General features: G+C 44.7%; 2 protein-coding genes across 2 annotated transcripts; both read left to right on the forward strand.

Annotated features, from left to right (window-relative positions):
• The first annotated feature begins 9875 nt into the window (after window positions 1-9875).
• On the forward strand, window positions 9876-16931 carry wacb (WW domain containing adaptor with coiled-coil b). Its single transcript, XM_076981207.1, is given in 12 exon segments — window positions 9876-10139; window positions 10344-10377; window positions 11255-11370; window positions 11453-11568; window positions 11730-11847; window positions 11849-11979; window positions 12946-13068; window positions 13467-13615; window positions 13839-13939; window positions 14168-14333; window positions 16225-16352; window positions 16441-16931. Coding segments are annotated over 12 exon segments (1293 nt in total). The 5' UTR covers window positions 9876-10098; the 3' UTR covers window positions 16511-16931.
• Window positions 16932-17672: 741 nt separating this feature from the next.
• bambib (BMP and activin membrane-bound inhibitor homolog (Xenopus laevis) b) lies at window positions 17673-22009 on the forward strand. Its single transcript, XM_076981208.1, has 3 exons — window positions 17673-18790; window positions 19139-19420; window positions 19828-22009. Exons 1-3 carry the CDS (start codon window positions 18715-18717, stop codon window positions 20247-20249), a joined length of 780 nt encoding a protein of 259 aa, XP_076837323.1. The 5' UTR covers window positions 17673-18714; the 3' UTR covers window positions 20250-22009.
• Window positions 22010-22385: the final 376 nt, after the last annotated feature.

Raw genomic sequence — 22385 nt, forward strand, 5'->3', positions numbered from 1 at the left:
CTTCCTTCTGGAGAAGCTTCTGGTGCCTCTTCACGGGGGGTGCTCTTTTTTAAACAAGAGAGGGGACGAGCAGGAACCCGGTGTTTACCGCCGGCTTCCCGGGGCATGGAAAGAAGAAACGAGCACTGGATGGAGCTTCTCCTGAACGCCACTCTGGCAGGGAGAACTGGGGGGGGGGGTTTCTTAGTCCATGGCCGCCCAATTTCTCATCATCAGGACGATGGGCAGGCGCGTGCCTCCGCCGATCTGATGAAATCCACATGTACACGCAATACAAGAGCCTGCACTCTTTAAAGACCCGGTTCTTTTTCCCCAAACCCGTAACCATTTCTGCCAGTCACTGGAGACCAGTGGGGCCCCCCGTCCAAAGCAGGCGATGAGAACCAAAGTCCTACTGGTATCAGATTATCATATTGCTACTGAGCAACTGACAGAGCATCGCCTGTACATTATATTTGATCTATATTGCAGATTTTCACAGAACCTATTGTTTATACTCTGCACTGTACTGGATTACAGTTTATATTATGAAAATCCTAAAGATTTAAACACATTCTTATTGAGACTGAAGTTGTGCATTTTCTCTATCAGTTTGTTTTGACCTAGCAAAATTGCCCAAAATAGGTCAAAGTTTTACCTGATTAAATAAAGAGTTAGAAGCAGAGACGGCTAGTGCTTTTTTATTTGACTGTATTGTGATGTACGGTATGAAAACCTGCTTCTCTGGTGAATTAAACGAAGTCTTTTGGATGATTCATCTGCTGGTCCTCCACTCCAGTCATAATCATGGCAGAGAAAAGGAAGTAAATTCATCCAGCTGAGCTTGCGGATGGCACACTGGGACTCTCGGTCAAGATCAGACTCAGAAATGATGATAAACTTTCCATTCTGACTCTGGTATTCATGAAGCTCCACACACAAATGACAAGATGCCCCCGGTCATCAGTCACCAGATGTTCTAATCTGAAGACGTTACAATGTTTTCTTAAAAGAGTTATTAGTTATGCATCATTTTTTCGGTACAGGCGCCGTATAATGCATCAGCAAGAAAATTATTATTGCCAGTAAAAAAAGAAAAAATAAATAAAAACAGAAAGAGAGAGAGATGAGTCCTGTTGGAGTGTGCACGGTAACGCCATGGAAAAGTCACTCCAAAGCACTGCTTAATGTTGTATGTGAAGTAATATATTTAGGAAAGTCAATGTCAAGTACAGGCAGAGCGGTTATGAGACGTAAGGGGATATGTGCTGGTGCTTATGAGGAGAACGGGGCAATATGTATTCTGTTCTCATCCCTTCCTATTATTCTGACATACACTTGCATTCTTCCTCATAAAATGTCCTTAAAATGAAAAAGTTAAAGTATAATTTTAATTTTGACTAGTAGTAGTAATAGTTGTAGTATTAGTAGTAGTTGTTGTAGTATTAGTAGTAGTTGTTGTAGTAGTATTAGTAGTAGTTGTAGTAATAGTAGTAGTAGTAGTTGTAGTATTAGTAGTAGTTGTAGTAATAGTAGTAGTAGTAGTTGTAGTATTAGTAGTAGTTGTAGTAATAGTAGTAGTTGTAGTTGTAGTATTAGTAGTAGTTGTAGTAATAGTAGTAGTAGTAGTAATAGTAGTAGTAATAGTTGTAGTATTAGTAATAGTTGTATTAGTAGTAGTTGTAGTAATAGTTGTAGTATTAGTAGTAGCTGTAGTAATAGTAGTAGTAGTAGTTGTAGTATTAGTAGTAGTAGTAGTAATAGTTGTAGTATTAGTAGTAGTTGTAGTAGTATTAGTAGTAGTTGTAGTAATAGTTGTAGTATTAGTAGTAGCTGTAGTAATAGTAGTAGTAATAGTTGTAGTATTAGTAGTAGTAGTTGTAGTAGTAGTAGTAGTAGTAGTAGCTGTAGTAATAGTAGTAGTAATAGTTGTAGTATTAGTAGTAGTAGTTGTAGTAGTAGTAGTAGTAGTAGTAGTGTGACGCTTGCGGCAGCTTACGGACGAGACACAAGTCCGCTGGTTTGGCTTCACAGACGTCACTTTATTTAACCTATATTGCGCAGACGGCGCACGTATAACAACAAGGTTCACAGAGAACATGTAGACTCAGACAACGATGAGCACAGGACACTGCGCGAACGCACATTAAATAGACAAACCACATAAGTCCCGCGTGATTACGAGACGAGCCACAGGTGAGACGTATTATCACAAGACACAACCGCATCCATCCAGACACAGACGAGTAGACGACGTGAACACACGCCCAAAAGGGAGGGGCCGGGGTCCTCAACGTGACAAGTAGTAGTAGTTGTAGCAGTAATTGTAGTCATAGTAGTAGTAGTTGTTGTTGTAATAGTTGTAGTAGTAGAGGTTGTTGTTGTAGTATTAGTTATTATAATTGTTATAATTAGGAGTATTAACATTAGCAGTATATCAACACACAGTATGGCAGTGTCCCCCCACCCCCTCAAATATCATCGTTTTGATACATTACAATAAAATGTAAATGATAAAAGTAACACAATAGTACAAAGTATGAAAGAAAAAAAATCTAAGACCCAATAAAGTGTAAACCTTCCTGAACATCTCTGGTCTGGATTTAAAAGTGTTTCTTTTCAGATGATAAAACCTCTTTCTTTCATGGACATCACTTTGTGAGGGTGAGAGTTGGTTCATAAAAGCCAAGCAGATGACCCAACATGTCATTAAACCTGTCACGTAATAAGTTGCATCTCCCGAAGCTAACGTGAATAGCATTAATCAGACCTACAGGGAGAACATTTATCTGTCCTGTGTGAGGATGCGCAATGAAAATACCATCCGAGTCCCAGTGTCTGTGATGTTTCGACTGGCATCAGTTTGCGTTTAGTGTTTTGTTTTCTCTCACTGGTAAGAGGAGAACATTTCACTTAAAATTACCAACTCTAACCTCAAAAAATATTTCAGCTATCTATTATATTTCCAAATAAGGAATTCATTAATGAGTTAATATAACACAGGACTACCTGTCTGTAGAAGAGTTTGGTTAGTAGGTCATACACACGGGCACTGTGTATTGGAAACATTCACTACTGATTATTGAGTAGCCTACTGCTTGTGAACTTGTGAAGAACCTTTACCTGGACATGGAGTTTGGAAGGCAATTTGCAGTAACTCCACAGACCCTGGCCTAGCCTCAAAGATATGGAACTCCTCCGTTAACTGGAAAATGGCATCAGATATACGTTTAGGATATTAAATATTGGCAACTCGACAATTGCCCGTTTCTTTATTGTGAGATATAAGTAGTACCCATAGCCTATGAAATCACTGGTACTTACTGGTTCTGCAGGGCCTGTTATAAAATGGGCCGGTCCTTTCAAGGTCTAGAGTCGGTATAATCCCTGTGTTTGCATAGCAGGTCAAAAGCCAGAAGACCAAAAGTCCCGGAGAAAAACCAGGCGACAAGCCCTGCTCAGGAGCCGCCTAAAACGGACCGCGGTTTCTGAATGTCACTGGACTTGACATCAGACGTACATTAACCCGCCGCAGCTGAAACGGAGACGCGACGTAAGGAAAAAGCGCTTTTAACAACTTAAGGCCCGTCTTGCTTTTGTGCCGCGGGAAGATGGAAAGCGATATCGCTTGAAAACTGCCGTGTGCTTTAATGAAATACGCTGAGCCACTTCTGGTTCAACATTCGCCCTGGAGCTACAACGATGCCAGCTCTTGTATGCTGGGGCATAAATGGGTTTTTGTGAGATTGGCCAGTGAGGCCAGTTATTAGTATGTTCGTAGTCAAGTGTCGTACCTGAGACTCAGTGGGACAAAACTGAGGCAAGTTCATGGGCCACAGGCCAGCATGTAGTCAGAACATCAGCGTCCTTCTCCTGTGTGGAGAGGGGGATGTGGGTGAGGGCTCTGCAGACTGCACTGCAGGGGTCAAGAGGACCATAACCCCTTACTGGTCAAGCTCCCAGCTGCCCCGGCCCGTGCCGTCTGAGCGGCGCACTGATCTGTTGAGCAGAGCCTGTGCTAAAAAAACGATCCCAGAAAAACAAGGGACGCAGGAAAAGGGTTATGGGGTGTCTGTCTGTTTATCTGTCTGTCTGTCCATCAGCGGGACGGCTAGCTGTCTACGTGCTCCGCTAGCAAACGAACAAGTGTCGCAGCATCGCACGGAACGACGCTAGCACGTGCCCGCCGTGTCCTCCGCGCACCCGCCAAATCTCACAGCTCATACGCGCCACGGCCAAAAGACGTTTATGATCCACTTTGGGGGCTGTCTGAAAACACTTCAGCCCGCACCGGTTCCCACCTTGCTTGCTGCCGTGTGCACAATAGTCACAGCCCAACAAAGGAGCTGAACCTTGGGAGAATCTGGGCATGCACAAACATGGATGAACTATGGCAGGAAAAAACAGAACAATAAGATTTGATTTTTTTAATATGATTTTATTATTTGTTTTTTTTAGCTTGGTTTCCTTTTGCAGCATTATTGCAAATATTCCATAGAAATATGACTTATTCCAATCACGCAAAGGGCGTGCAGGTTTACAGACGGGCAGGGGCAACTGTGAAGTGCAATTGTTTTGAGGAGTGTTTGTCTTCTCAACTGAGATGAGCTCGGAGCAAAACCTTCCTGGAACACAACCTGTGTGCTGAGCCCCAGTATATCAACTTTATATATCACTGCCTCATGCCAAAGTGTTTAGTCCATAAATAATTTCCTAGCTTGCCTCCCGAGGGCCTTTTGTCGATGCAATGAACACTTGTTCTCCAAGAGACCCTTTCAGCGGGTGTGTGTGTGTGTCTGTGCACATGCCTTGTGACAGCTTGCAGGCCCAAGTGTACACCCCTGAGAGTCCTGGGCTTGGCTGTGAAGTTAGGTAGATAAGCAGCCGTGTACGCAGCTGACCTCATTAAGGAAAGAGCTATGGTCTGCTCACAGCGGTCCGCGAGTGTCAAAACCAACGGCGGTAAATCTCAGGCTTGTTTTGCGGTCTCCCTTGTGTTTGGCTAAGGTGAGGATCTACGCAGAGACAGCTCGCTGATCCTGGATCAGCAGGAACTGCTTCTACCCTACCGGCAGATCACTGAACACAGGCCTACCCAGTCCAGCTGAGCCATAATTTAGGGTTTTATCACATCCATTACCCCGCCCTCTCCCCCTTCCTGCCCTCCTCGCCCCCTCCCCTGCCCTCTCCCCCCCCCCCCCCCTCTTTTTTTTTTTTTGCTAAGTTGCAGACAGCATGTGTTGGAGTCATTAGAGGCTTCTGCCAGTGGATGATGCTACTGGGTGTGTGCGCTCACTCCAGCATTTGAGGAACTCTTTACCCTTCATTGCCTCTGGCAGAGAGCATTCTGGGCTTTTTCTGTCCATTTCACGAAGAGACAGAAGGGAAAGAATTGAGGAACAGAGCAAGAGAGACTGAAGCAGAGCAAATTCTGCATTTCAGTACTAAGTACCAAAGACCTTCCTATGTAGCAACACTCGTTGAAAATCGATCAGAAAACTACCGGATGTTGCTGGTTATTTCTGTGGTGTACTTGTGTATATACAGCACAGTCCTCTGGACAGCAGATCAAAATGATGGTTGGTCTTGGCGAGAACATGTCAGGTGTTACTTGTATGAATGTGTTTCATATGAAACTCATAGGAAAATCCTTATAAGAAAAAAATTCATACACACGCGCGCGTGTTCACTGCATGCTGTGTGTAACTGACCCAATTCACATACGTGACCAGCAAAAGCTTTCCAACAACGCCCTCTAATGGTGACTAGTAAAAATACACGACACAGTAGCGCCTCGTAGCTAAAATGTGAATTTATTCTGTTATTTATACTCAATGTTTTCAGTATTTTGTAGTCACCATTTCACGTATCGTGCACCGTGAACGCTTGCTACCACATTTTAGAAAGATTCACAGTTCCAGGAATCGTATGGCGCATTCGTTGAGACAAGGGGATTATTAGACTAGTTTTTATTATTACAGCTCATGAGGAGATTGTTAAAAGCGACGAATAAATAATTTTGCACACCAACCTGTGTCCGCCATTGTTTTCGCAAACATTAAACCTATTTTGAGAAGAAAGTGACCTTGACTGCCTCGTCAGGAGGACCCGAAGAACTATGTAGATGAACTCTCCACGAGAACATAAACCGGCAGACGGCTTAGACGAGTCCAACAGTAACAAACCTTTACAGTAGCCGCCCTAGTAAAACATCGACTGATACGCTGTCGTTTTCACATTAACTTTTTACAGTATAACATTCTTCTGTACCTCCTCACGCAAACCAGACTTCTAGTTTCAGTTACTGAAGAGTAGCTATAGGGCGCTTGACTCCAGCTCAAGGCCACCTGTTAAACACATGAATACATGTGTCCGTCTGCCCATCCTCAGACTAACTGATCCAACCCAAGAAGAAGGACTCAGACGGAGGTCTCCTGTCCTGCAATACTGTGGGAATGTGGAACTACACGGTGAAAAGCTGAAAAGCGAGTGTGGGAATCACCCTTAAATATCCATGTTATCACATATTAAAGGTTTTTTTTATGTTAGCCCCGAAAATGCTATTGATAACAATGAATGAAAACGAACTAAATTAAGAATACACGTGAAACAGCCAGTTTTAGTATCAGAGCCTGATCGGAGTATAGAGACACACAAAGGAGACACAGAAATACAGAAAAGGTAGACGGTAGGTGAGTTAAAACGCTTGGTTTTATACCATTATCTCAGAAGTTATTTTAAAGGGCATAAGCTCATATTTATTAAACATAATATAATATTAATTGTATACTTTTAACTATATAGTTACTGTATTTTAAAGTACTATATAATTTACTATATAATAAGCAACAGACATCAACTATAATCACCTTATTAAATGATGCTTGAGCAAAATCTGGAAGTTGAAAATGTATTTTCTATGTCAGGAGCCTAATAGCTCAAGCATGTATGTGCTCAAAAACACTTTTGTAACGCTCCTTCTTACAGTTAGAAACATGAGCAGCAAAATTGAAAGTTGTTTGGTACACACTGTTTAAAGAGGTTTCAATTTGAACTTAATGTCACACTCGTCTAAGATTTTACCATCCAGTGGTCATGCAGTTTGTGTCACTTCTGAGCAGATCTCCACCTGGTGGACAAAACATGCCATCTCACCCTAGAGCAAAGGTTTACGTTTTAAGCAGGTTCTTAATTTTTTTTTTTACTATTTTATTTTTGACTGAATCAAGCGGTTTAAATATTTATTTGTAATATCTGTGTTATAGCATTTACCTTTTGGCATCTCGGCAGAACACTGGCTTTTTGAGAAGGACTTGGAATGGGACCAATCTAATGTCCCATTTTCTGTACACTAATTATGTCTGGTCCAGTTTCAAATACAGACAAAAATCCTGATGGGCACATAGCTTAATGTCAAATTTTTTGCTAAATAACGTTTGTGTTGATAACCAATATATCAGCTGTTCAGATTTTCATTTGAATCAGTTAACAATTATATCAGAAGCCAGTTTTTTTATTAAAGATAGTTTATTTTAAGTGATACTTAAAATAAGGGATTTTCTCCTCTAAAATTTCTCATTTTAAATAACAAAATATACTGCTTTAACATGAACACAAAATTATGCTACAGAATATCATGTATTTATATGTATACATTCTATTTTTACATTTTAATCAACAAACTACCTTTGAGATTATAATCATAGTTAATTTCATAAAAATCTTTAAATCTAATCACAGAATGCTATGCTATTCTGTTCTCTTCAAAGTTATCAAATGAATGAATGAATGAATGTTCAACTTATATAGTGCCTTTCTAGATACCCAAGGTCGCTTTACAATTGTAATACAGGTACAACTCTTACACAACCAATCATTGTAAAGCTGATATAATAGGTCCAATAACCACTGTACTCACTACTACTGATCATCATTATATCTAGTCAATCAAAAACATTTCCTGTATCGTTTCCTGCTGTACAAACAATGTTCTGAATATACTGAATGTTAACTGCCAAAAACATGCACTGCAAATATAACCTACAGTGTTATTCTCTTTGTCTCTTACCAGATTATGTTTAGTCTATTTTGTGGATTCGTTGAGACATTCTGCATCATTTAGCTTAAACGTGATAAAATTGCTTACTTTTCACTTGGTAGTCGCTGCTTATAATTGTGACGGGCAGGTGTGAGCAACTAAAAGGAAGCGATCACGCCAAGTCTCAGGGAAAAAGAATGGTTTAATAGAAAGTGTGCAAACCAAAAACCCGTGCAGTATCTCCAAATTAAGGATATAATGACCAGCGGTCAACTGGTCAATACATATATAGGCAAACAAACGACCCTCAGGTGAGACGGATCACGGGTCCCGCCCACCTGAGGGACGAACATGACGTCACCAAACAACAACAGCAACAACAACAGCCGCTGTGGACGGAGGCGGCCGGTAGGGGGCCGCCTCACCGTGACAATAATCAATGGTAAGCTAAATGCTTGTTAAGTGTAGCTAGCTAGGTATTAGAAACTAAGAAACTAAGGCTTACAAACCTTGATAAAAAATCCCATTTAACATAAACTCAGTTTCTGTTTAAACAGCTAGATAGTTACATAGCTACATTTAAAGAGCTTTACTACTTAAGTACCATTCAATGTAATAAGATACTGTATAACACAACTGTTGTTTTTGGCTAAAAACTTACAAAGTCCCTGCATAAAAATATTCATCCAGAAACACTTCCGTTGTGTTATGGCCCAGTGTGGTGTGAATAAACTTGACTGGCCTGCACGTCCTGACCTCAACCTGATAGAACATCTTTGGGATGAATTAGAGCGGAGACTGAGAGCCAGGTCTTCTCATCCAACATCAGTATGTGACCTCACATACAAATGCGCTTCTGGAAGAATGGTCAAAAATCCCCATAAACACACTCCTAAACATTGTGGACCTTCTTTCGAGAATAATTGAAGCAGTTCTAGCTGCAAAGGGTGGACCAATGTCATATTGAACCCTAATGATTAGGAATGGGATGTCACTTAAGCTCATATGTGAGACAAGGAAGGTGAGCTAATTCTTTTGGCAATGGTAATCAGATCAGACGGACACTTTGTCTTACAGCACAGTCCTCTATCACCTTAGACAGCAGGTCAAATTATGGTTCATCTTGATGAGAACATGCCCACCTACTTCTCAGTTTACAGCTATATTGCCACCAAGACAATTGTCAAAACCCAAATATAGCAAATATTCAGGCAAAATTAGAATGGAGTATAAATGAGCATGTTGATGAGTTTTTACACTGGAAATCTTTACATAGTTAAAGCACTTAAATAGATAGATACACTTGACTGAAGACATTTTCAATCAAAAGGCTTGTGCTGATTTGTAAGACAAATAGGGACGACGACATTTTTAAATGTTATTGTAAATTTGTTATGCCAGATCAACAAGTAGTTTAGAACTTTAGTTCCTTAGCAAACAAGTAAACCGACTTACATATCCCGGAAATTAAGTACTGCTGTGAAAACGATGCAACCCTGGAGTCTGTGAAGCTGTCTGAGACAATGTCAGCAGCGCAAAGCTGCTATCAAGAAAAGTGTGGCCGCTTCAAAGGTGGGGTGGCATCTAAAACATGACAAGTTTATCATTTGTTTAACACGTTTTTGGTTTCTACACGATTCCGTCTGTGTCTCGTGCAATCTCGTCAATATGTCGTTTTTGACAGCTGCACGCCTATAACTACATGCAACTAAACCCGTGCCTGCAAATGTACGCGATTGCAAACCGCGACGCGGAACGAGCGAGCGCGAGCCGAAGGCCCCCGTAGAGAGGCGGGGGCGGCGGCGCGCCCGCGCGCGCCACTGCGCTTTGCTCGTGCACGTAGGTCGTGCTCGCGGGTTTAAAAAAAAAAAAAAACAAAAAAAAAAACCCGAGGGTTGAACCACGGCTTTCTCGTGATTAGGAAAGCGACGTTTACAAGTCCGATAACTTCCGAAGCATCATTATTATCACCTCGTACGTCCAGCTAACCGGACGACAGTGGTCGGAGGGCGAAGATAAGCGGGAGGAGTAACTAGTGGTCCACTTTATAAGCGCCACGCACCCACACCAGTACAGCATTAATGGTGATGCATGCACGGAAACAGCCGAAGCTCACTGATGGGTAAACACGGACGCCTTGCGTTTCACTTTCCTCCTTATTCATTCATCCCGCGCTACTCTATATCTGTCGTTCGGGACGATAAGTTGTGTTTTTGGAGGGTTGTTTTGAGCGCCGGCCTCCTCCTTCCCTCCCTCCTGTGCACAAAAGTTAACAAAGCTGGAGCAGTGAGTGTGTCCCGCTGAACTTTCTCTCCTTCTCCCGCAGGTGTAACGAGCGCAGGGACTACCAGACGCAGCAGGTACCGCCGGCGGGGACTTCAAACCCCGACGAACCCGACTAATAATGCCTTTTAGCCGCGTTAGCCGGGCGAGTGGAGCGGTTTTAGCTCGCTAGCCGCGTTAGCGGGTTAGCCAGTTAGCACTATCCGGGCCTAGCTGCACGGTTGGAGGGGCTAGTCCCGTCGGTTAGGTCGGTGTCGGTCCAAGGGCGTCGGGTTACGCCGTCTAAGCGGCACTAAAACGTCTGTAAGTGTCCACTTAACGGCCGGGCTGGCCGGTGAAAACACCACACAATCTCGTGGGTGTACGTAGCCGCTCGGCTAGCGGGTTGTGTAGCGAGACTGCAGGCCTGTGGTAACACTGTAACAGGAGAGGGACCGGGGAAACAGTCGGCGTAGTTGGTTTACTGACCTGTCATTTACTTCCCGTGTTTAAAAAAAAAAGTGTTAGCTCATTTAGCCTTGGTAGAACTGTTTTATTTATTGTTTTCCCAAAACGTTAACTGGTCCTGTAACGCCTTTCATCCAGACTGACATTTCCTCTGACGTCCCCACCCCCCCCCCCTCCCCCCCTCTCCCCCCCTCCAGTAACACACACGTTACAGATGTTTCCACACGATTTACATTTCACTGTTGTCCTGTGTTTGCATATTGCACAGCCTGCTGTCATTAGGGTTCTGCGTCTCACTTTTAACTCTTCAGGGCCTTGGTGCTTTCACGGATAAAGCCAGCTGCTGTGTGTAGTTACCTAAAAGTGTAGTTGCCTAAAACGTGCGAGATCGTGCTTATTCGGGTCCTGGGAATGCAGATGTGGCCTTATGACTTTCATCCTGCTGTGAAGGCATCGTACTGTGTGCTCCATTAATGCGTGTCGTCCGGTTTCCCCTCCCTCGTCTAGCCGCGGGAGGCGGCTGACTACTGGTCCGAGCACATCAGCTCCTCGGGGAAGAAGTACTACTACAACTGCAAGACCGAGGTGTCTCAGTGGGAGAAACCCAAAGAGTGGCTGGAGAAGTGAGTGTAGCAGAAATCCGTCCCTGCTCAGGCCCCCGCTCCGGGACCGATCTTTCTGACCGCGTCTGTCCCGACTCTCTAGGGAGCAGCGGCAGAAGGATGCGTCGAAGGCCGTGGTGGTCAACAGTTTCCCCAAGGACAGAGACTACAGACAGGAAGCCATGCAGGCGGCAGTCGCAAACGCCAGTTCTGTCATGAGTAAGTATCTCCACGCATCACCTCAGCATTGAAGCAGCATCAGGAAGGGTCTATGGAGCCAAAGGCTGTGGCCCAGTGCTCTCTAAAAAACAACAAATGAAATGTGCCTTGTTTATTTGTGTACCAGGGGAATCATTTGTCTTTTCGTGCCTCACCTACAGAGCCAGCAGCTGCGGACAAGCCATCGTCTCATTCCGACTTCTCCCAGCCGTCCTGTAGTGTTGCTGGGGGCACGAACACCTCCAGCACTTCCGCGTTGTCCACGTCCGCCGCCACCCCCCTCCCCGGCCCTCCAATCGAACGCCTCCGCTCTCCTGCAGGACCCCGCCCTCCTCAGACAGCTGCTCCCCGCACTGCAGGCCACCCTGCAGATCAACAGTTCCAGTGTGGACATGGCCAAGATCAACGAGGGTGAGCACCCCCTGCAGGCATATCTCAACATTCACTTGTAAATAAAATGTCATGTTTGTCAATTGTGATTTTCACCCCCAATCAAAATTTGTCCTCCACATTTACCCATCTGTGCAGTGATGTCATGTGTGTGTGTGCGTTTAGTAGGAGGCTGTGGGTATAATTTGGGTATAACTTGCATTTGCTGCCTCGATGGGGTAATTTGCTCATTTTCTAAGTGAAAATCTACAGTGGCCCAGAAGCCTTTGTGTTTCCTTCCTCTGTTTTTTCACTGCACTGATGCTCATGACCGTTAAGGTGTTTTGAACCTTAATGGCATGGTGCACATCCGTAGCACGGTGCAACATCTCCGTAGCGTCTTCAGGTTACACACGATTGGGGTTTAACGTCTTAAAAACAGTGAGCTAACCGCAACTCCACGAGACTTTTGAGGCACGTGAGCTCAAACACTGAGAGAAAATGCTTAATTTGGCTCTCACCTTGACCAAGAGCTAGAAGAACCGTGCTGGCGGGAGCCATGAACACGATGTACGGTGAAGTCATCATCTATTCAACCCTGAGGGCTGTGCTACATGGCACTCTTTCACGGTCCTGATCACCGGTTCAGTTGTCAAGTAATGTCATAAGTAATGAATTGCCTCGTTGGCATGGGAGATTTGTAGCGTTTGGTTTGGCTTAGTTAAACAACCAAGTTGCCTGTCACCAAACTATTCCTGGAGTTTTTCCAGTTTGAGAAATCTATGGAAAGCAGGGTCAGTGTGATCTGAGGGGCTGGATGAATAAGGTTCCTGACATTGGCATGTCTGCTTCATAGACTCGAATAACTTGAAAACCGTGAAGTATAGCTCTCTGTTGTCTGTGTGTGGCTTTCAGTTTGTAATCCTGCTTTCTCTCTCTCTCTCACTGTGTGTGTGTGTGTGTGTGTGTGTGTGTGTGTGTGTGTGTGTGTGTGCTTTTTTCTCCAAGTTCTTACAGCTGCTGTCACCCAAGCTTCCTTGCAGTCTGTGCTTCATAAACTTCTCGCTGCTGGACCGTCTGCTTTCAACGTCACTACCCTGCTTTCCCACGCCGCTCAGCTGACCACGCAAGGTACGGCCAGCACTACCGGATGCCCGCGGTCATGTCAGGTAGCGCATTTTAAAAAAAAAGACCCATCTACGAGGCGATGGCACAACCAACGTTTCCGCTTCATCACGCTTAATGGGTGATTTTTGAATCGGTTTTGCCGAACCGGGCCAAAGTAGTGTCGGTCACATCCCAGCATGCAACACGGCACAACTGCGATGTCACATGCACATTTTTGCAGCTATGATTGTCGCCACATTTGTGGATGTGCACACGTTTTGCTAAGACTGTGGTATGTAACCTATAGTGGGTCTACAACTAAGTTACGGTAGTGTGCATTTCCTGCTCTTAAGTTGTGCCGTGCTCTAAAAATCCACCAGAAGCATTTATGATCTCTCTGATCCGGTGGTTCTAATATGCAGTTCAACAATCCGGTCAGTCGCCCATGTCAGCGACGCCAGACGCCTCGTCCCCGAGGTCTTACGTGTCGCCCAGGGTCAGCACGCCTCAGACCAACACGGCCACGTCGAAATCCCTCCACAACGCAGCTTCCCTGTCCACCCAGACGAAGGTAAGATGCAGATACCAACCCAGCTGCTGCTAACCTTTCTGCGCCTTTTGTAAAAAAGGATATCGCGGACTGTCGATCGGATGTACAAGACTGGGTGAACTCGTTTTGAAACGATATCCTTCTCATTCCTCGGGTGCGGGCATGTTGTCGGTGTTGTGCAGGTACAAAGCGGAGTGCCGTGTTTGGGCCACCGTCTAACACGAAGCGTCTTGTCGTCTTTCAGGTTAGCGAGTCTGTGATGAAACCCGCTGCAGTTCTGCAGAACCCCACCGCCACCGTGGAGAAATCGCAGGAACTGGATGACCCACGACTTCATAGGCAAAAGTATATATATATTTATATACTTAATGTTTTAGTATATGTCTTTGTTTCAAAGCTCACAAAAAAAGCTCACAAAAACAGGGTGCGTTTGTTTTGTTATGAAGCTGTGAATCACAGGACGTCCTCGGCTATTTTGTTGTGTTGTGGCCCCATCTTGTGGTTGAGTGTGGTACTGCAACCAGCTTCTTCTTATTGCTTTGCTCACGTCCTCTGCCTCACTTTCCCTTGCAGCAGTCAGGGGCCCCCGTCCTCGGGGCCGAACGGTTGCCTGGTGAACGACCTCGCCAGCACTGCCGCGTGCCCCCCCACGACCTTCACACCGTCGCTAGCGCTGCACTTCGATGAGAACCTCGTCAGACACGTTCAGAGCTGGCCGTCGGATCACGTAGAGAAGCAGGTGGGACCCGCGTGTTTTCGTGTGGGCGTTTGGCCCTCGAGACCCTCGTCCATGGGTTAAAGTTCTGTCACCACAACGGATTTCTGAATTTTTGGAGTAAAAAAATTCGTCATATCATAATAATAAACTAGGTTTATAATTGATGCATCGCGAGTGGCACGAGGATCAGCGCGGCGACAATGACGCAATCACGGTGGCTTCGCCCGTGTGCGAGGGCCTCGCCCGCTGTCTATTCGTGAGGTCGTGCACCTCTCGAATTTTGTAACCGCGCGCGCTGCGCCTCAGCGCAATAAACAAAGCCATGTTTGCAGGGCTCATACACCTTCATAAGGTGGAATTCAAGCACTTGTACATCACTTTAAAGGGCCATTTCAATAATTCCCAGCATGTTAAACTTAATTAAGTTAAATATTTATACATATACTCGAAATTATTCGAAATAATTAGCTTTTTTCATCACATTATTTAATGGTTGTTTATTTTCAAAACGCCCAATCTTAACGTCTTCACGTTCTCTCATGTTTCGTCCCGGAATTACAAGAGGCTCGTATTTGTTAACGTAATACAAGAGAACTGTTCAGTCAGACAGCTATTTGTTGTGAAACAAACTAGTTACAATTTCAAGTATTTTCAAGTACTTTAGCCTAAAATTCCAGCACTTTTCAAACCTGAAACACACGAACATTAAAATTCGTCAGGTAAATGTTCATTCCCCTGTTTTTGAGGGGTGTTTCTTTATACTACCACACATGGGGGTGGTAGTGGGGGGAAAAGTGGACCTGACTACCCAGGGCCCAAGTAGGGAGAGGGGCCCATTTTGCTCATGTGCCTCATTTACTGGCATATGATAGTGTACAGGGCCCATAATGTGCTGCTACGCCGCTGCTATCACATATCGTTTCGGAGAACACTGCAAAGAACGTGACGCCTCCACCGTTCGCAGAGTCGCGCGCTACGGTCACTCGCGAAAGTATAAACCTAGCTTAAACCTAGCTTTAGCATAGGATAACTGCGCGTACAGTATGTACATATGTTCCGATTTACACCGAAAATTGATTTACGATGGATCGACGTCGTAACCCGGGGACCGCCTGTATTTCAGACATCGGAAGAGCTTCAGAGGTAGATGCAAGATAAATTCAGTATTTTATCTTTATTCTTATGAAGTTTTTTTTTTTTTATCAGAAATATAAGAGTGTTTTTTTTTTTTTTGAGCCGGTACAGGTGGTCAGGCAATCTGGTTCATCATGGCCGCCCGTAACGTAAGGTGTAATACATGAATAAAAGCACAAAATGTATGTCCTAATAAACCAACACAAAATATTTATTAAATATTTTATATTGCAACTAACTATAATCATAATACTTGTAATTATTTTAAACTTTATTTGCATAATTTCTTTGAGTTGTATCCTTGTATCCTATAATTTTAACAACAGTAATTGTCATTGCCGTTTTTGGACTTTTAATATTTTTGTAACATACCTATTTAAAGTAGGTAATCTTACTGCTTATGTTTTTGAGATAGTGAATCTGATGAAAACAAGAGAGCTTCATACCTTTTAAAACTCACCAGGATTCACTAAATTTGAGGGGGACCCCCAGATAACTCCATTATATAAACATTTATGTACATTTATTGCTCAGGTGTTGCATTTTGTCACTTCATAGATTCTCTCTTATCTCCTTACACAGGCTGTTTAGATTAATATGCTTTATAAATGTGTTTATTGTGTAGAATTAGGCAAAAGAGGCCGTGTCCCAACTACACAACATTTTCAGTAATTGCTGGCATTGTCTTTTGCCAGGAAAAATTTCAGTCAAATGAAAATTTCTTGCTTTAACCCATGCCCTCATCTCATCCTTCTGACCTGTTCCCACCTGACTGCAGGCCTCGAGGTTGCGTGAGGAGGTGCACACCCTGGGCAGCATCAACATGTCCGAGATCTGCACCGAGCTGAAGAAGCTGCGCTCCTTGGTGCGCGTGTGCGAAATCCAGGCGACGCTGCGAGAACAAAGGTGCCCCTCTCCTCGGCATTCGTACGTTCCCTTGCCCGTGTGTTCGTTTCGTGGCGGAGCGCGCTGACTCTGAGTTTCTCCCGTGCAGGGTGCTCTTTCTGAGACAGCAGATCAAGGAGCTGGAGAAGCTGAAGAATCAAAATTCCTTCATGGTTTGATGAGCATCGCTCGCATCAGTTTTTCCACCCTCGGAAGGAACTTTTGCAGCTGGCTGCCTTTTCCTCTTCTCCTGGTCTGAACGCTGATATGGTGTGGACCTTACAGGCTGCACTGCCCCCTGCAGGACTGGAGCTTCCTCCGGGACCGGGCCGGGCGAACCAGGAATGGGGGTCATGCTGTCCTTGCTACCTAAAGCCCTGAGATCGTAGATTTATTCAAATAACCTTTATGTACATACACTTCTGTCATGAAAGCAATTATCTTTTAGGATTTCATAAATGCCGTCAACGCCAACAAATTAATGGGGCATGTGGTAGGGGTTCCGTCTTAAAGTGAAGAGTCTCAACAAAAAAAAAAAAGTTTGTTTGGACCTGATAACCAAATGGCTGACCAGGCAGACAAACTGCCTGTGAGGAGTCTGCCTGAGGGGCATAACGTTTGTTCATTAGAAGACCCGTCACTTATGCTGCCTTCAAGGACTAGAATCGATTCCAAAACAATCAGACTGTCTCGCAAGGAGTCCAGAGTGCACGTCCGTAGTAGGTTCGCTCTGTGTCTCCAAAAATAAAAGGAGCCGTCCGTTCGATTCGAACGGATCCTGGTCGTCTGCTTTCTAACCCTGCTGAAAGAGCTCGGGCCACGTCTCTCTGTTGCTTGTCTCGTCAGTTGAACCAGCTCGGCCTTCCAGCCTGATTCTTCTCAACGCCGCCTTGACACGTTTGCCACTCTATGCTTTTCCCCCTCTGTTCTCTTGCTTGATCAATTGACCACCATTCCTTGCATAAAAACTCAGTACTTCTAAAAATGTCTGATATCTGTATGCCACCCCTTCCAAAAAAAGGAGTTGGGGGGGGGGGGGGTGGCAATGCCCTGTATTTTGGTCACCATTTACCCAGCTGGGACAGTTATAGAGGTTGCTCAGATATTAACATTCCAGCCACAGGTGTGGGGTATTTTATTTTATTTTTTGTTGTTGAGCATTTGCATTAAATGCAGTGATTCTTGAGTTACGTTTTTGTTCAGCAGTCTTGTTATTCTGCACACAACTTTGAATCTACTAGGATCTATTGTATCTACTAGGTTCTATTGGATCTGCTAGGATCTATTGGATCTACTAGGTGAAGCTCACATTAGAACTATCTCCTCTGTGGAGTCTGACATAAGACAGACCAATGCGTGATTTAGGGAAAGTGCATCAGTTTCAGAGCAGTGTCTAGCTTTGTATACTGTTTAGTAAAAATGTTAATTAAAAAAAATCTACTTTGTGAAGTTTCACTGTTTCAGTCCCATCTTGTAACACTTTGCAATGCAAAATACACTGGGGATGTTTTGTTTGCTATTGTACTTTTTTAAGGTGTAAATGAGTTTTGTTTAATTAGGATGTTTCTCTGGAGGAATGCACACATCAGGGCCATTAGGAATAGCAAAGATTTTTACCAAGCAATAAAACAATTTATGTAAACGCAAGGAAACTAATGGTTTTCCGTAAAGGTCGACCAGACACGCAGTGTAGTGTTCTAGCAATTATGTTTACTAGTGTGCTTATTGATTTATTTTGAATGTAAAAGTTGATTCATTAGCACAACCCACCTTATGTCAAGGTATTTTTCCACACACGATTGCTCCTTTTAGAATAATCTAGAGAATGTTTGTGCAAAGTTTCAAATCCAAAATTTGTACCAAAATAGCTTTTTTGGCTTGAATGTGCCATTTTATCAATGGGAGAAAGGGCGGTGCCAACCCCCTCACCGTCCGTGGCGTATGTAAATAAGTTGAAGAATAAGCCAATCGCAGCCCTTGAAGGGGGAGGAGCTGGTGTGGGACGTACGCGCTACGGCTGCTCAATGCGCCCAGCGCTTATATTTGCAATGTCCAGGCGCCGTACTGTGGACGTTTGCGTGGATTTGTCTGAAGAATACAGTCAAGAAACACATGGATCTTACATAACTGGATATAAACATTTTGACGTCCTTGTTTACTTGAGTGTATTTGAACTACAGAATATCTACATGTTTTTCTACTAGTTCTAGTGTAGGTATCATCGGAGTTATCACGATGTGATTCCGAAAATGCTGACGGATGCGTCGAAGAAAACCTTGGAATACGTTTCTGAATTTGTCCCAGTCCACGGTCACGGTTCCGGACACGGTCTCGAGCGGGTCCTGTTGCCGGGACGGTCGAACCTGAGATAACACGGTACCAAATGGAGCGACATTCGAGCATCGTTTCATTTTGGCTGCAACTGGAGATTTGCGCGATCGCTGTGCTGTTGACCAGAGGTGAGATGTGATGGACACTGTCGCAGTTTTACGCAGTAAAAAGTAACTGCGAGCATGTGGTGTGATGTTTGCGGCTGAAGGTGCGACGAAATTGCATGAGCCCCTACTGTAGTTTTTGTGTGTGGAAGGAAAGCAACGTACGGGTAGGAAAATCATTTATAAAAGTTATGAAAATGTCACATGGTTAAGTTTTAGATTCGCATGTCATATAAAGGACCAAGATAACAAAAACCGTGACTTCGTTCTTCCTATAATAAAGGCGCGGTTCTTGTTTCACTATGGGGAAAGATCCTTTTGTGCATCACAGCGCTTTTATTCCTGTTTTTAATCCCTGTATTTACCTCGTAGGAGAAATCCGGTGTTACTGCGACGCTCCACACTGCGTGGCCACTGGGTACATGTGCAAGTCGGAGCTTAACGCCTGCTTCACACGCGTCTTGGACCCCCACAGCACCAAACCCCCCCTCTCACACGGCTGTTACGAGCCCTCGGCGGGCTCCGGGGTCGCGTGCCGTTCCGAGTCCACCTACGAGGCGCTCCGGGGCCCCGCCGTGCTGGAGTGTTGTCACGAGGACATGTGTAATTACAGAGGCCTGCAGGACCTTACCTACAGCAGGGGAGAAAGCCTCGGTAATATATGTCATTCAGAGTCATGTCTCCAAGATCGCTTGTTGCTTTGAGAAATCATGCAGGCATATATAAAATATATATAAATCATGCAGGTATACACCCTTGAACGTTTGAATGATTCTTCTTCCTATTAACTTAATAAATCACTTTAAGTAGCCTCACAGAGAGTCAAGAAAGTTTGATCTGTTATCTGTGTATTAAAGTGCATTTGTCTCATTTGAGGTATTTTGCTTTTCAAGATGCAAAATGTTCAGAAAAGTATGAAATCCAAATTTCTGAAACAGCCAAGCTTGTTGTATCTGCCATATGCGCTCCCACATAACCTGCAGTGTCGGTACGCGTTCGGCCCAAACCCTTCGCCTCGCCCTAAACCCTTTTCGTGTTCTTTTACGCCCTCCTCTCCCTAGACCGCGGAGTTCGGCCGGGGGCTGAAGGCGGCCGTCACCTGGTGGCCCGCGTCCAGGAGCTCCCCACGGCCAAGGAGGTGTGGTTCCGCGCGGCCGTCATCGCCGTTCCCGTGGCGGGCAGCCTGGTTCTGGCGCTGCTGGTGACCCTGGCGCTGCGCATGCTCCGTAGCGAGAGCCGTCGTCTGCGTCGGCAGCGACGTGAGATGCTCTCGCGTCTGCACCGCGGCTTCCGCGGACAGCCGTGCGGGTCCAAGGCCCGCGCCGCCAAGCTGGACCTGGAGTGCATGGTGCCCCTCGGCGCGCACGAGAGCTGCTGTCTGACGTGTGACGTGGTCAGGCAGCCCGAGCCGAACAGTCCGGGATTCCTGTCGCTCGTGCACTGGGGGCGGTGTGGTGGCAAAGGCAAGCTGGAGTTGGTCTGATGGCTTTTGTGGGTTCATATATAAATTTTTTTTTATTCCCCATTTCCCCTCAGTGGTTCCCTCCCGCTCCTCTGGACTCGAGCTCTAGCTATTTTTGAACGTCTGCCTTCTAAAGGACAGACTGCAAAGAAATGGGGGAACCGGAGCAGAAGACCTCTCGGAAGCGTCGGCCATCTGGTCACTGCTGTAGAAGCACTTTACTTGAATCAGAAGTTAGCAGAGATGAGGATCAAGTTCTTCCTCCATTGAAGGAGACGAGGACCTTGTTCCATCTGGTCAGATGGAGGACGACCATCACACCGGTTCTCCCTAAGACACGAAGGACCCCCGCCCACGCCACCCCAAATCGGTTTTTGAAACTCTTTGCACTTTTGTATATAAAAAGAAAACTGAATAAAGAAATGCTTCAGTGTTTGTGTAGACAAGAACATTTCTGCATTCGGACGAGATGGACATGGCTTCTGAAGACAAAATGGCCCCTGTGTCGTCTGATTGTCCTTGGTCAGCGTAATCTGAGATGAGTGTCATGTTCTGCTTTCTTCGTGTAAATATCATGTCTGACGAGGAACGGGCATTGTGTTTTTGTTTGTTTGTTTGTCAACAAGTGCTATTCTCAAACCCTCCTGTTGATTATGTGGGTGGTTAATTGAAGATAAACTGCCATGAAGACATTTTGTGCCCAGGATACTGCACAGTTAAATCGGGCCCAGAGGAAGTGAACATGTCAACATAAAACATGCATGCACGTCTCATGTGACTCGCTTGAAATGGCTGGCAGTAGCGTGGTGCCCCAAAAGCTGAGACGTGTGAAAGTTATTACATTTGTTATACAGAAGCTCTCCATTGCCGAACGACTCAGTCTGGAAACTCCACCCAGCTGAGGCTGATCAGTCCCAAATGGCTAGTGTTCTCTCTCTCTCTCTCTCTCTCTTTGTCTCTTTTTCTGTGTCTGCATTCATCTACAAATCCTCCCCTCCGTGTCTGTCTTCCTCACTCTCAGCTTTCCTCGATCTGTGACTGACACGCACGCTCACACAACTGCACCTTATTCCTTTCTGCGTAAGAAAAGCAGGTGCTGTAATCGTGAACTACACTCGCTGGTCTGAATACCCCAGTGCTGGAGGGAGGTGAACACAGACCTCATCCTGCTCTTCTGTTCACACACGCGTGCTAATGTCTTCATGTTTCCCTCACAAAGCCTCAAACTAGCCTCTCATTTCATGTACCGGTGCACTGTTCATCATTCTTACTTATTTATATATTTATTTGAAACTTCCCGTGGGACCCATGTGTGTATCCTGTGAACAAACACCTCACCATTCTCTTCCTCCTCGATGTCTGCTGTGTTGTCACCCAGACCCTGGCCTCTGGAGCAACTCGGAGGGCAGATAGCTCTTCGCACACGTGGAATATGGTTGTGAGTGGCTGCTGGTGTAAGACTGAACTGCAGCAGGACGGACAGCAGGCATTTTCTTCTGACAGTAATAACAGGGACGTTCTGCTGGGACCTTGCATATATTTTAGGCAGTAGTGGTTTTGGAGGGTTTAATGTGCACTCTGCCGAAATTGCTATTAGAGTCAGTCAGAAGAACTTTGGAGAACTCCGCCCCTCTGTGCTTCATGGTTTCTCTTAACTTTGCATACAAAAGTAATTAAAATGGTGTCCACTGTACGTCATGAGCGTTTTACATTTGGCTATGTACAGTATTTAAATGGGAGGATTTTACCCATGTCTTTATAATTAAAGTTTTTGAAAAGTTTTCATGGGTATTTATGTCATGTTTGGAGATATTTATGAATCTGTCATAGCAGAAAGAAATGTTCATATATTGTTAAACCATTTGGCAGAAAGTCTTTACAGTACAATGTCCAAGAAGGCCTATTGCTCTGTATGGTAAAACGGTCTCTCTGCTCTAAAATGGTCTCTCTGCTCCAACATGGTCTCTCTGCTCTAAAATGGTATCTGTGCTCCAACATGACAGATGTTCTAAATGAGACTTTGAACCTAGGACAGGTCCAGTATCACTAAAGAGAAAGAAAACATATTAGACAAAGAAAAAAATACAAACCCACCGAGATCTCTTTAGCTCAATTATGAAACTCTTGACATGCTGTGATACCAGTACATTTACATTT

Source organism: Brachyhypopomus gauderio, chromosome 19, assembly GCF_052324685.1.
Source record: "Brachyhypopomus gauderio isolate BG-103 chromosome 19, BGAUD_0.2, whole genome shotgun sequence".
Classification (NCBI taxonomy): domain Eukaryota; kingdom Metazoa; phylum Chordata; class Actinopteri; order Gymnotiformes; family Hypopomidae; genus Brachyhypopomus; species Brachyhypopomus gauderio.

What these genes read in the sequence shown, in the direction of transcription:
- bambib (XM_076981208.1), top strand. Translation starts at nt 18,715, where the DNA reads ATGGAGCGACATTCGAGCATCGTTTCATTTTGGCTGCAACTGGAGATT. An exon ending in CGCTGTGCTGTTGACCAGAG is followed by an intron (nt 18,791 to 19,138) that starts GTGAGATGTGAT and finishes TTTACCTCGTAG; the next exon opens with GAGAAATCCGGTGTTACTGC. An exon ending in CAGCAGGGGAGAAAGCCTCG is followed by an intron (nt 19,421 to 19,827) that starts GTAATATATGTC and finishes TCCTCTCCCTAG; the next exon opens with ACCGCGGAGTTCGGCCGGGG.